General features: G+C 49.2%; 1 protein-coding gene and 1 pseudogene across 1 annotated transcript; one reads left to right on the plus strand and one right to left on the minus strand.

Annotated features, from left to right (window-relative positions):
* Positions 1-2,498: 2,498 nt before the first annotated feature.
* LOC117314347 (U2 spliceosomal RNA) lies at positions 2,499-2,604 on the minus strand (annotated as a pseudogene).
* Positions 2,605-6,115: 3,511 nt separating this feature from the next.
* Positions 6,116-8,493, plus strand: LOC141275782 (uncharacterized). The gene is made up of 2 exons (XM_073787969.1): positions 6,116-6,205; positions 6,437-8,493. The coding sequence occupies exon 2, from the start codon at positions 6,451-6,453 to the stop codon at positions 8,383-8,385; it is 1,935 nt and encodes a 644-aa protein (XP_073644070.1). The 5' UTR covers positions 6,116-6,205; positions 6,437-6,450; the 3' UTR covers positions 8,386-8,493.
* Positions 8,494-12,015: the final 3,522 nt, after the last annotated feature.

Consider the following 12,015-nt stretch of genomic DNA (forward strand, 5'->3'; position numbering starts at 1 on the left):
ACAGGCTCCGGACGCGCAGGCTCAGTGGCCATGGCCCACGGGCCCAGCCGCTTACGCGACATGTGGGATCTTCCCGGACCGGGGCACGAACCCGCGTCCCCTGCACCGGCAGGCGGACTCTCAACCACTGCGACACCAGGGAAGCCCCACATTTTTTTTTTAACTGTGTGATTCGGCTGCTTTTAGTGTACTCAGGTTTTGCAATGAACATCTCTAATTCCAGTACATTTTCATCATCCCCAAGAGAAACCTCATGCCTAGTATCAGTCATTCTCATTCTGTCCTCCCCTTTCACCCCAGCCCTGGGTCTTTCTGTCTCTATTGATTTTCCTATGCTGGACATTTCATATGAATAGAACCACACAATGTGCGGACTTCTGTGTCTGACTTTTGCAGTAAGCAAAATGTATTCAAGGTGCATCCAGGTTGTAGCATGTATCTGTCCTTCACCCTTTTAATGGCTGAATAATATTCATTGTATGGATATAACACATTTAATTTTTCCATTCCTCAGTTGGCGAATAGTTGGGTTGTTTCCACTTTTTGGCTATTATGAATAATGATACGACAATGTAACACTCATGTACAAGTTTTTGTGTGAACATATGTTTTTTATTTCTCCTGGACATATACCTGGGAGTGGAGTTCCTGGGCCATACTGTATCTCTGTGTTGAACTTTTTGAGGAACGGCCAAACTATTTTCTTTTTCATATTTGCACCAGCGATGCTTGAAAGTGCCAATTTCCCCACATCATTGCCAACCCTTGTTTTTAAAAAAATTATATGGCACAATAGTGGGTATGAAGTGGTATCTCACTGTGGTTTCAGTTTGCATAATTTTGACTAATAATTTTGGACATGTTTTCATGTGCTTATTGGCAATTTGTGTCTCTTCCTTGGAGCAGTATCTATGCAGATTCTTTTTCTCATTTTTAAAATTTGGTTATTTGACATTTTATTGTTGAGTTGCCAGTGTTCTTTACATATTCTGAATACTAGGCTTTATCAGATATATGACTTGCAAACATTTTCTTTCATTCTGAAGGTTGTATTATGTCTTTCTTGATGGTGTTCTTTGAAACACAAAGGATTTTAATTTTGATAAAGTCCAATTTCTTTTTCCTTTTGTTGCCTGTGCTTTTGCTATCATATTTAAGGGTTCATTGCCAAATCCAAGACTATGAAGATTTATCTCTTTTTTTCTTCAGAACTTTGTATAGTTTAGCTCTTATATGTAACTCTTTGATCCATTTTAAATTCAAAGTCTATTTTGTCTGATATTGGTATAGACACTCCTGCTCTCTTTTGGTTACTATTTGAGTTTTCTCACTGAGGTTGGAATTCCTTTTTCTATCCTTTAACTTTCAACCTGCTTGAGTCTTTTGATCTCAAGTAAGTCTCTTGTAGACAGCATATAGTTGGATCATATGTTTTTACCTATTCCGCCAATCTCTGTATTTTGATTGGAGAGTTTAATCCATTTACATTTAAAGTAATTGCTGACAAAAAAAGACTTATTTCTGCTATTGTGTTGTTTCTTTTCCATCTGCCCAAAGCTTTTTTGCCCCTCATTTCCTGCATTCCTATCTTTCGTTGTGTGTGTTTAGCTGATTTCTTACAATAAAATATTTAAATTACTTTCTCACTTCCTTTTGGGACTATTCTATAGCTATTTTCTTTGTGTTTACCATGGGGATTACCTTTAACATCCTAAAATTAAAACACTCTAATTTGAACTTATACCAGGTTAAACTCAACAACATCCAAGTTCTTGAAGCTAAAAGAGCATCCTACTATCTCAATGCAAAAGACCTTCTCCAAGACACACTGCAGTTTCTGCCTGGCTGGGACATTGCCCCAGAGTGGGGTTAAGTTTAAGGAGTCGAAGGAGGCATACATTTCCATCCTCTGGATCACTGCTCACCAAAAAATACATAATGCCAGGCACATATGTAATTTTGAATTTTCTAATGAACACACCAGGAAAATGAAAATGGTGAGTCAATGTAAATAATAGATTTTTAATTCAGTATCTTCAAAGTGTTAGAATGTTTACATGTGGCACGAGAAATGTGGTCATATTACGAGGGCTTGAGAGCCGCATGGGGCAAGATAGAGGACAAACAGCATGCACTTGAAACTCTAAGAAGTGAACGCTAACAGGCAGATGGGGCCTGGAAGTCCAAAGTTGAATAACAGCCCGTAACAGGGTGATTATGGTGGGTTTTTTTTCCTGCCTCTGTCTCCCAGCTTACGCAAGGCACGCAAAGTCCAGCAACAGCTGAAAGTTAAAACCATGGGATCGACCTTTTATTTCTAGCCAGACAAGTGAGAAAGTGGGGGGCTTGGATGTTGAGGAGTGAGGGGGTCATCCCCATTGGTCTTTTTCTCCCCAGTTACCACATCTCCCCTGCAACCTCAGTGATGGCAGAGGCCTTCACTGAGAAATGGCCTGTGTCTCTGGACAAAGGAACAGGTTAAGAGGCTCCTATTGTCTGAAGAGTGTGGGGGCGTGCCCGTTATTTTCCTTTCTTTTCTCTTGCTATTTAAATTGACAAGAACAGATACTACACTTGATCTTAGCCAAAAGGCTGAGATGAAATAGACAAAATAAACTTTAAGCTAAAATTACTGTCAAGTATAAATTTTACTAATATAGTAATTCCAAAGGACCAAAGAGCAGGGCAGTGGCTTTATTGAGAACCCAGGATTTCCGAGTGTCCACCGTGCTCAGTCACTTTTAAATCATCAGCACAGCCCTATAATTCAGAGATTTAGGTGAAGTGACTTGCCCAGGGTCACACAGCTAAGTGAGAGTCTTCTGGGACCAACAGTAACTTTTGCAAAGGCGTCTCTTGCTATACTTAATCACTGCCACCATCTGACACTCACATTCTTTCTTTTTATACTATTCTGTTTCCTTGGGTCAAAGAATCCGACCCCTGAATTAAGGTTAAATAGCAATTAGTGGCAGATCAAAAGCCAAAATCGCTTCAAGATATTCTTTTAATTCCCCCAAGTAATGCCTTTAGTCACAAAAATATAGAACAATATAGAAAATTACAAGTGACCTTAGTGTTCACAGGCAAGCACTAATACATTTTAATGTACCATGATCATATTAAAATAGAAATAACTATGAAACATTTTCTGCGGAGAAGCAGCCCCTGCGGCAGGCAGCAGAAAGGGACAAGAAGGCTGCATGGTGCCCAGGCCCCCAATGGCCTGGGTCTCACCCTGCAGGTCTCACCCTGCAGGTCTCACCCTGCAGCTCACTGTTGATGCGCCGGAACGCTGCTTCCTTCTCCGAGTCTAGGTCTTCAGTGGCGACAGGGAAACCCAGCTCAGGGCCTGGGGGCAGCCTCAGAGGCTCCCCTTGCTGGTGCGGCAGCAGAGGAATCCTGCGTTTTCGGGGTCTGGGACTGTCAGATGTGCGGGAGCCGTTCCTCCAGGGCCCTTTCTGCCCTCTTGTTGCCTCTGCATCTTTGTCAGGCTGGCTTTTCCTCTGGTAAACCACCAGAGCTGCAGAGGGCGATGGAGGGCACTCCTTGCTCCCTTTCTTTGCAGACTTTTGGAGCAGCCCTTCCGGTATGGCGGGACTCCTCCTTCTCTTCACTGGTAGGAAAACTCAGGTGGAGATATATGAGTTCGTGATGGCGTTTCTTTGGGGGCAGGAGCTCATACAAGTGGTCTGCGGTCTCCTGGTGGATCTGTCTTCTGCCCTCTTGGTGTGGAGGTCTCTCTGCAGAGGTCCAGGCCTGGGCACGAAGAAAGAGCCCCCCAGGGGCCTAAATGCAGATCGTGCGCCCCCGGTGTCATCGGGGCCGCTTCTCTGGCCTTCGTTCCTCCCTGTGACTGTGGGGACTTCCTCCTGCTCGGCCATCCCTTGCCCGCTCTCTCCCAGGGCCCTCAACACCGTCTTCTCTGTGCTGTAGTTCGGGACACAGCTGGGTGTCGTGGCCGGCACTGGCTGCCCCCGTGCCACACTGAGTGTGACTGTGTCCACTGCGGACACTGAGCTGCGGGACGTCGTGGAGGTGCGAGCACCCATCACTGCCTTCTTCCGATGGCCTCGCCTGCAGATGGAGATAAGGACCCCCAGAAAGGAGCGCAGGGTCTGCGGGACGGTAGAATGGGGTCTCAGAGACTCTGTGGCAAAGCGCAGATGCAGAGTCACTGGACACTTGTGGGCTGCTCTGCGAGTGGATAGCCGGCCATAGACAGCTGGGTGACCCGGGCCGGCCATGGGAAGTCGGTGGGCGCGGGGAGCGGGCTGGGGGCAGCCGAAACCTCCTGGCAGGTGCTGGTCGCCCAGTGCCCGGGGCGGGGGTGAGGGGCAGGGCCTACCTAAGTAACTGCCCCTAGAGAACTTGGGTGAGGTCGGTCCTTGGATAGAGAGCTGGGCTCCGAACACTCTCCTTCAGCTGCCAACTCGGCCAAAAGCGGAGTGCGCTCTCTTTGGCCTGTTGCTGGGATGCAGCTCTGGAACCTGTGAGCGAACAATGGGCGTGCGTTGGCGGGGCGCAAAAGTTTAGGGAGGGGTGGCGCATGCGCAGAGTACACGTCAGGCCCTGGGGCGCACAGGTGAGGATGCGCGCCCCTGGACCGTCTAGCGCTTCTGAATCTCCCCGGGGGTCTGAGGGCTGGAGGTGTTTGCCTTGAGGGTGATGAGCTTCTTGGCAGGGCAGCTGCCCCTTCTCCCCCGGCCGGCTCTAACTGTACAGGATGGGTCCCCAGCCACCAGAGCAGGAAAGCTGGAGAGCAGGGTACCTGGCTCAGCAGCAGCCGCCCGAGGTGGCAGATTTGTCATCAGCGCCTGTGCGTCCGCCTGCCCTCCCACCTGGTAACATTGGAGGAGAGAGCCGCTAAGAACAGAAGTGCAAAAACAAAAACAAAAAACCCCAGAAGTGCCCAAGCCAACCAGATCCTGCTGGGGTGACAACTGAAGGGGCAGGCAGGGCGGGCTGGGAGGGACATATATACCAGGTCCAAACCCAGAAAGATCTGAAATGCACGAGTCAGAATGAAAGTCCAGAATCATCCTTGGGCTTTGGGCTGAGCTGGAAGTATAGCCAAACTCTTCAAGGTCTCCAGCTCCACCTGCAGTTTCTGCCTGGCTGGGACATTGCCCCAGAGTGGGGTTAAGTTTAAGGAGTCTTAGTTCCCCTACCAGGGACTGAACCCGGGGCCCCAGCAGTGAAAGTGCTGAGTCCTAACCACTGGACCGCCAGGGAATTCCCTGTATATGTATGAAAAAAGGATACCACAGTCTCAGAGGGTGGCGTTGACGTCATATAAAGGTGACACATATGACAGCTATAACAAAGAGTGGAAGGTAAAAGAATCTATATGGATGTAAGCCTTCTGAATTTTATTTAATTGGTAAAATATTAACTCTAGACTGTGAAACAATACGTATACATAGTGTTATTCCAAGAACAATTAAAAAATGACAAACTCAAGAAAATTGGATAACCTCAATAGTCCTATATTTAGGAATTGTGGACAAGATAGCTAAAACATTCACATATGTGTTTTGTGAAAAGTTTTTCTCTTGGTTAATTGCCTAGGAGTGGATTTTTGGGTCATATGGTAAGTATGGCCCTCTCAGCCAGCCCTGGCCACCACTTCAGGTGTCACCCCAGCAGGATCTGGATGGTGTGGGCACTTCTGTTCTTAGCGACTCCCCTCCAGTGCCGCCAGGGGAAAGGGCAGGAGGACGCAGAGGCGCTGCTGCCAAAGCTGCCGCCTCTTGTGGGAGCTGCACAGCCAGCAACCTTGCTCCACTTTCCTGGGTGGGGATCCCGTCCAGTACAGTTAGTTACCCCGACAGCACTGGGGCGCGGCCAGGGGAGAAGGACCAGCTGTCCTGCCAAGAAGCTCATCACCCTCAAGGCAAACACCTCCAGCCCTCAGACCCCCGGGGAGATTCAGAAGCGCTAGACGGTCCAGGGGCGCGCATCCTCACCTGTGCGCCCCAGGGCCTGACGTGTACTCTGCGCATGCGCCACCCCTCCCTAAACTTTTGCGCCCCGCCAACGCACGCCCATTGTTCGCTCACAGGTTTCAGAGTATAAAAAGGCAACAGGCCAAAGAGAGCGCACTCCGCTTTTGGCCGAGTTGGCAGCTGAAGGAGAGTGCTCGGAGCCCAGCTCTGTATTCACGGACCGACCTCACCCAAGTTCTCTAGGAGCAGTTACTTAGGTAGGCCCTGCCCCTCACCCTCGTCCCGGGCACTGGGCGACCAGCACCTGCCAGGAGGGCTCGGCTGCCCCCAGCCCGCTCCCCGCGCCCACCGACTTCCCATGGCCGGCCCGGGTCACCCAGCTGTCTATGGCCGGCTATCCACTCGCAGGCCGGCCCACAAGTGTCCAGTGACTCTGCCATCTGCGCTTTGCCACAGAGTCTCTGAGACCCCATTCTACCATCCCGCAGACGCTGCACTCCTTATGGGGATCCTTATCTCCATCTTCAGGCGAGGCCATCGGAAGAAGGCAGTGATGGGTGCTCGCACCTCCACGACGTCCCGCAGCTCAGTGTCCGCAGTGGACACAGTCACTGTCAGTGTGGCACGGGGGCAGCCAGTGCTGGCCACGACACCCAGCTGTGTCCCGAACTACAGCACAGAGAAGACGGTGTTGAGGGCCCTGGGAGAGAGCAGGCAAGGGATGGCCAAGAAGGAGGAAGTCCCCACAGTCACAGGGAAGAACGATGACCAGAGAAGCCCCAATGACACCGGGGGCGCACGATCTGCATTTAGGCCCCTGGGGGGCTCTTTCTTCGTGCCCAGGCCTGGACCTCTGCAGAGAGACCTCCACGCCAAGTGGGCAGAGGACAGATCTGCCAGGAAACAACAGACCTCTTGTATGAGCTCCTGTCCCCAAAGAAACGCCATCACGAGCTCATATAGCTCCACCCGAGGTTTCCTGCCAGTGGAAAGAAGGAGGGGTCCCGCCATACCGCAAGGGCTGCCCCAGAAGTCTGCAAAGACAGGGGGCGAGGAGTGCCCTCCATCGCCCTCTGCAGCTCTGGTGGTTTACCAGAGGAAAAGCCAGCCTGACAAAAATGCAGAGGCAGCAAGAGGGCAGAAAGGGCCCTGGAGGAAGGGCTCCTGCACATCTGACAGTCCCAGGCCCCGAAAACGCAGGATTCCTCTGCTGCCGCACAGGCGAGGGGAGCCTCTGAGGCTGCCTCCATCCCCTGAGCCGGGTTTCCGGGTCACCGCCGAAGACCTAGACTCGGAGAAGGAAGCAGCGTTCCGGCGCATCAACAGAGCGCTGCGGGGTGAGACCTATGCCATCGGGGACCTCGGCAGCTCTCCCCAGCATAGGAAACGGAAAGCTCCAGCCTTTGCCTCTGCTCCAGGCCCCCCAGCTTCGGGCGGCCCCGCACAAGCATCTTCTGGGTGTTCATCATCCAGAAATTCCACCGTGGGCACCCATGCCAGCACACAGCTGGGTTTTGGGAGAAGAGCGGCTGCCCTAGATGATCTGAGCTGCATGTTTGCAGCTCTCAGCGTGACATCAAGAAAGAGGGGGCCCCCGAGCACCACACACAGCAATGGGGGCAGCGTGGGCCTGAACTCCTGGGGCCCTCCTCACCAGAGTCACCCCATGGTGACCACGGGACCCAGACCTAAGAAGAAACCTGGGTTTGGAGGCACTACTGCCCCCATCTTAATGCACATCCCTGGGGGCCCTGATTGGCAGCAGCGAGGAACCACCGCCTGTGGCAGCTCTCCCCAGCATAGGAAACGGAAAGCTCCAGCCTTTGCCTCTGCTCCAGGCCCCCCAGCTTCGGGCGGCCCCGCACAAGCATCTTCTGGGTGTTCATCATCCAGAAATTCCACCGTGGGCACCCATGCCAGCACACAGCTGGGTTTTGGGAGCAGAGCGGCTGCCCTAGATGATCTGAGCTGCATGTTTGCAGCGCTCAGCGTTATATCAAGAAAGAGGGGGCCCCCGAGCACCACACACAGCAATGGGGGCAGCATGGGCCTGAACTCCTGGGACCCTCCTCACCAGAGCCACCCCATGGTGACCACGGGACCCAGACCTAAGAAGAAGCCTGGGTTTGGAGGCACTACTGCCCCCATCTTAACTCACATCCCTGGGGGCACACCCAGGCAGGGCCCCCCTACTTCCAGCGGAGGGCGCAGCCCATGCCCAGCCAAGGCTGACTTTAGGGGTGTGTCGGTTCTGGCCTCTACTCCTATCAGCCTCAGCTCCGCAGTGGGCACAGCAAGGTGCAGCCTTGCTCTTAGGGCCCCCTCATCACCTGCCCAGGGCTTGGCTGGACAAAAAACCACTGGGCCATCGACCAAGTCATTCTCCTCCAGGTCTCGATTCATTACCTTGGGGTTTAAGAGGAGGAAGTTGGCCTGAGCCAATAACTTTGGGGCGAGGCCATCAGTGTCCACCTCCTCCCAGGCTGGGCCTCGTGTGGACCCTGTTTCGATGTGAAACTTATAATAAAGCTTTGTTCTTGTTCTTTTGCATAATCCTCACGTGTCTGTGATCTGTAGATCAAGTGTGGAAAAGCACTGGCTTGTATGAGTGGTAACATGGAAAGCCAGACCTGTTTACAGTTTCCTGTGACCCTGCTCATGGGTTGTGAAGAGTAGCACAACAAGATGGCTACAAGGGCCCTATATTAAAAGTGTGTTTTGAGTTTAAACGATGCAGCCCGGAATAAAATGGGCCCAGAGGGAGGGGTAAACAGGGAGGGTCATCCTTGTCTGTTGTAATTGCTACTTCCCACCCACCTCTCTGGCCTGGAGGGGGCTGGGTCATCCCGAGCACACACCAGCCGCCCATACTCTACACGTTTAGTATTTTCTAATGTAGCAGTTTCTTTGACTTTTTTGTTTTGCTTTAATAGGTCTTAGGCAAATCATTTACATGCACATCTCACTCGGAGAGTGTATGTCCATACAACCTAAAGCAATCTACAGATCCAGTGCAATCCCTATCAAAATTCCCATGACATTTTTTACATAAATAGGAAAAACAATCCTAAAATTCGTATGGAACTGCAATAGACTTCAAAAGCCACAGCAATCCTGAGAAAGAAGAACAAAGCTGGAGGCAACACTTTTCCTGATTTCAAATTATACTACAAAGCTAGAGTAATCAAAATAGTATGGTACTGGCATGAAAACAGACACATACACCAATGCAACAGAATCAAGAGCCGAGAAATAAATCCACACACATACAGGCAACTAATTGACAGGGATCCAAGAATACTCAACAGGGAAAAGATAGTCTCTTCAGTAAATAGTGTTGGAAAAACTGGATACCCACATGCAAAACAAAGAAAGTGGACCCCTATCTTACACCATTTGTAAAAATTAACTTGAAATGGATTAAAGACTTAAATGTAAGACCTGAAACTGTAAAACTCCTAGAAGAGAACATAAAGAGAAAGCTCCTTAACATTGGTCTTGGTGATGATTTTTTGGGTATGACAACAAAACCACAAGCAACAAAAACAAAAAGCAACCAATGGGACTACATCAAACTAAAAAGCTCCTGGAGAGCAAAAGAAACAATCAACAAAATGAAAAGGCAACCTAGGAATGGGAAAAAATATTTGCAAACCACATGTACGATAAGAGGTTAATATCCAAAATCTATAAGGAATTCAAACAACTCCATAGCAAAAAACAAACAAACAAACAAACAAAAACAAATAATCTGATTCTAAAATAGGCAAAGCAGGGGACTTCCCTGGTGGTCCAGTGGTTAAGACTCCACACTTCCACTGCAGGGGGCATGGGTTTGATCCCTGGTCAGGGTATTAAGGCCTGCATGTCATGCAATGTGTGTAAAAAAATAAAATAAAATAGGCAAAACAAGACTAGGAAACAACTAAGTGTCCAACAGGTGAATGGATAAAGAAAATGTGACATATAGATATAGATAGATAGATAGATATAGATAGATAGATAGATATAGATAGATAGATAGATAGATAGATAATGGAATTTTATTCAGCCACATGAAAAGAAGGAAATCTGCCATTTGTGACAACACAGATAGACCTTGAGGGCATTATGCTAAGTGCATTAAGTCAGAGGGCGAAACATAAATACTGTATGAGATCACTTATATGTGGAATCTTTAAAAAAAAAGAAGAAACAACTCACAGATACATAGAATAGACTGGTTGCCAGAGGTGGGAGGTGGGTGAAATAGCTGAAAGTGGTCCAAAGGTACAAACTTCAAGTTATAAGATAAATAAGTCCTGGGGATGTCATGTATAGTGAGTGTAGTGACTATAGCTAACAATATTGTTGTGTATTTGAAAGTTGCTAAGAGAGTAGATCTTAAAAGCTCTCATCACAAGAAAAAAAATAATTTGTTACTGTGAGTGGTGATGTATGAAAAGCCATGGAAGAAGCTTAAATGCATATTGCTAGTTGAAAGAAACCGGTCTGAAAAGACTACACACTGGATGATTCCAACCATATGACATTCTGGGAAAGGCAAAACTATGAAAACAAGAGGACACGTGGCCCCAGTGGACACCACTGTCTCTCCTTTCAGGAGCCTCCAGGTGCTGGAGACCTTCCCTCCTGAGATCCAGGTCTTCATGAAGGACTCCAGTGGCCAGGGCAAGCCTTACGCCATTGACCCTGATGACTCCAGCCACGACTTGAAGGAGAAGATTGAAGAGGCTGGAGGACCTTACATGGAGGGTCCAGGGGCCAGAAACTGTGGAATCAATAGCTTCTCAGACTGCACATCAAGGATTGTGACACCATCATGCTCGTTAAGAGAGGCCCCACATCCCCACGAGTGCCAAGATCAGGCTGTTCATTTTGTAGACTTCTATGGTCATGTCCCCCAGCTCACCCCTTTCTACCCAGACCACTGTGCTCTTTCTGAAGCATAAATAGAAACAGAATCCTCCCCTGCTTAAAATTCTCCAATGGCTCCTATTACCTACAGAATCAAGTTCAAGTTCCTTTGCTTGGCATTCAGGGTTCTTGACCATTTAGCTCTTGCTGACCTCTCAGTCTCTCCTCGTCACTCTCAAAACATACCAGACGTGGCCAAACACTTGCAATTCCAGAACACTGAATGCTGGCTCACAACTCCATGACTTTGAGTCAACTTTCCTTCTCCCCCATGTTGTCACCATTCAAAGTTCAAACCTCTAAGTTATTGATTCTCAAAAGTACGGACCCCAGACCAGCAGAATCAACATCATCTGGGAACCTCTTTGAAATAAAAATTCTCAGCAGCTAGCCCAGAATTACCTGAGTTAGGTTCTCTGGAAGTGGGACTCAGCAATCTGTGTCTTAACAAGCCTTCCAAGTAATTCTGAGCAAATATGGAAGTTCCAGGGAGTTAACACCCCAGGGGGTAAGCCTTGGCCCATTGAAAGACAGGAACCAGCGAGTGCAGTGAGTGCATACTCCCCTCCTCCACCTCTCAGGTGGATAATTTTGAGGCATGTTCTGCATTGCTCCTTAGAGGGTCCCCAGTGGGATCAAAGCTCAGCTGCCCACAGTAGTGATCAATTTCATGATATTTCTTGGACTGTTTTTTCCTCCTTCTCAATCCCCCACACCTGTCCCTTGGGATCATTTCCCAAAACAAGTCTCATGCAAATCCTTGTCTCAGGCTCTGCATTTGGAGGAACACAAGCTAAGAGAAAACCCATCTTTATGCATCTTCCTCCTTCCTAAAACCCAGCCCACACCCTTCCTAACTACTAGCTCTTCCCCCACCGCCATAGAAATGTGCCCAACTGCGTGGCATTTCTACAAACCATAAAACCAATACATAATTGACTGCATGTTCCCCCCACTTTTTTTTTTTTTGCGGTACGCGGGCCTCTCACTGTTGTGGCCTCTCCTGTTGCAGAGCACAGGCTCCGGACGCGCAGTCTCAGCAGCCATGGCTCATGGGCCTAGCCGCTCCGTGGTGTGTGGGATCTTCCTGGACTGGGGCACGAACCCATGTCCCCTGCATTGGCAGGCGGACTCCCAACCACTGCGCCAC

The sequence above is a fragment of the Tursiops truncatus genome, chromosome 11 (genome assembly GCF_011762595.2).
Source record: "Tursiops truncatus isolate mTurTru1 chromosome 11, mTurTru1.mat.Y, whole genome shotgun sequence".
In the NCBI taxonomy this organism is placed as follows: Eukaryota; Metazoa; Chordata; class Mammalia; order Artiodactyla; family Delphinidae; genus Tursiops; species Tursiops truncatus.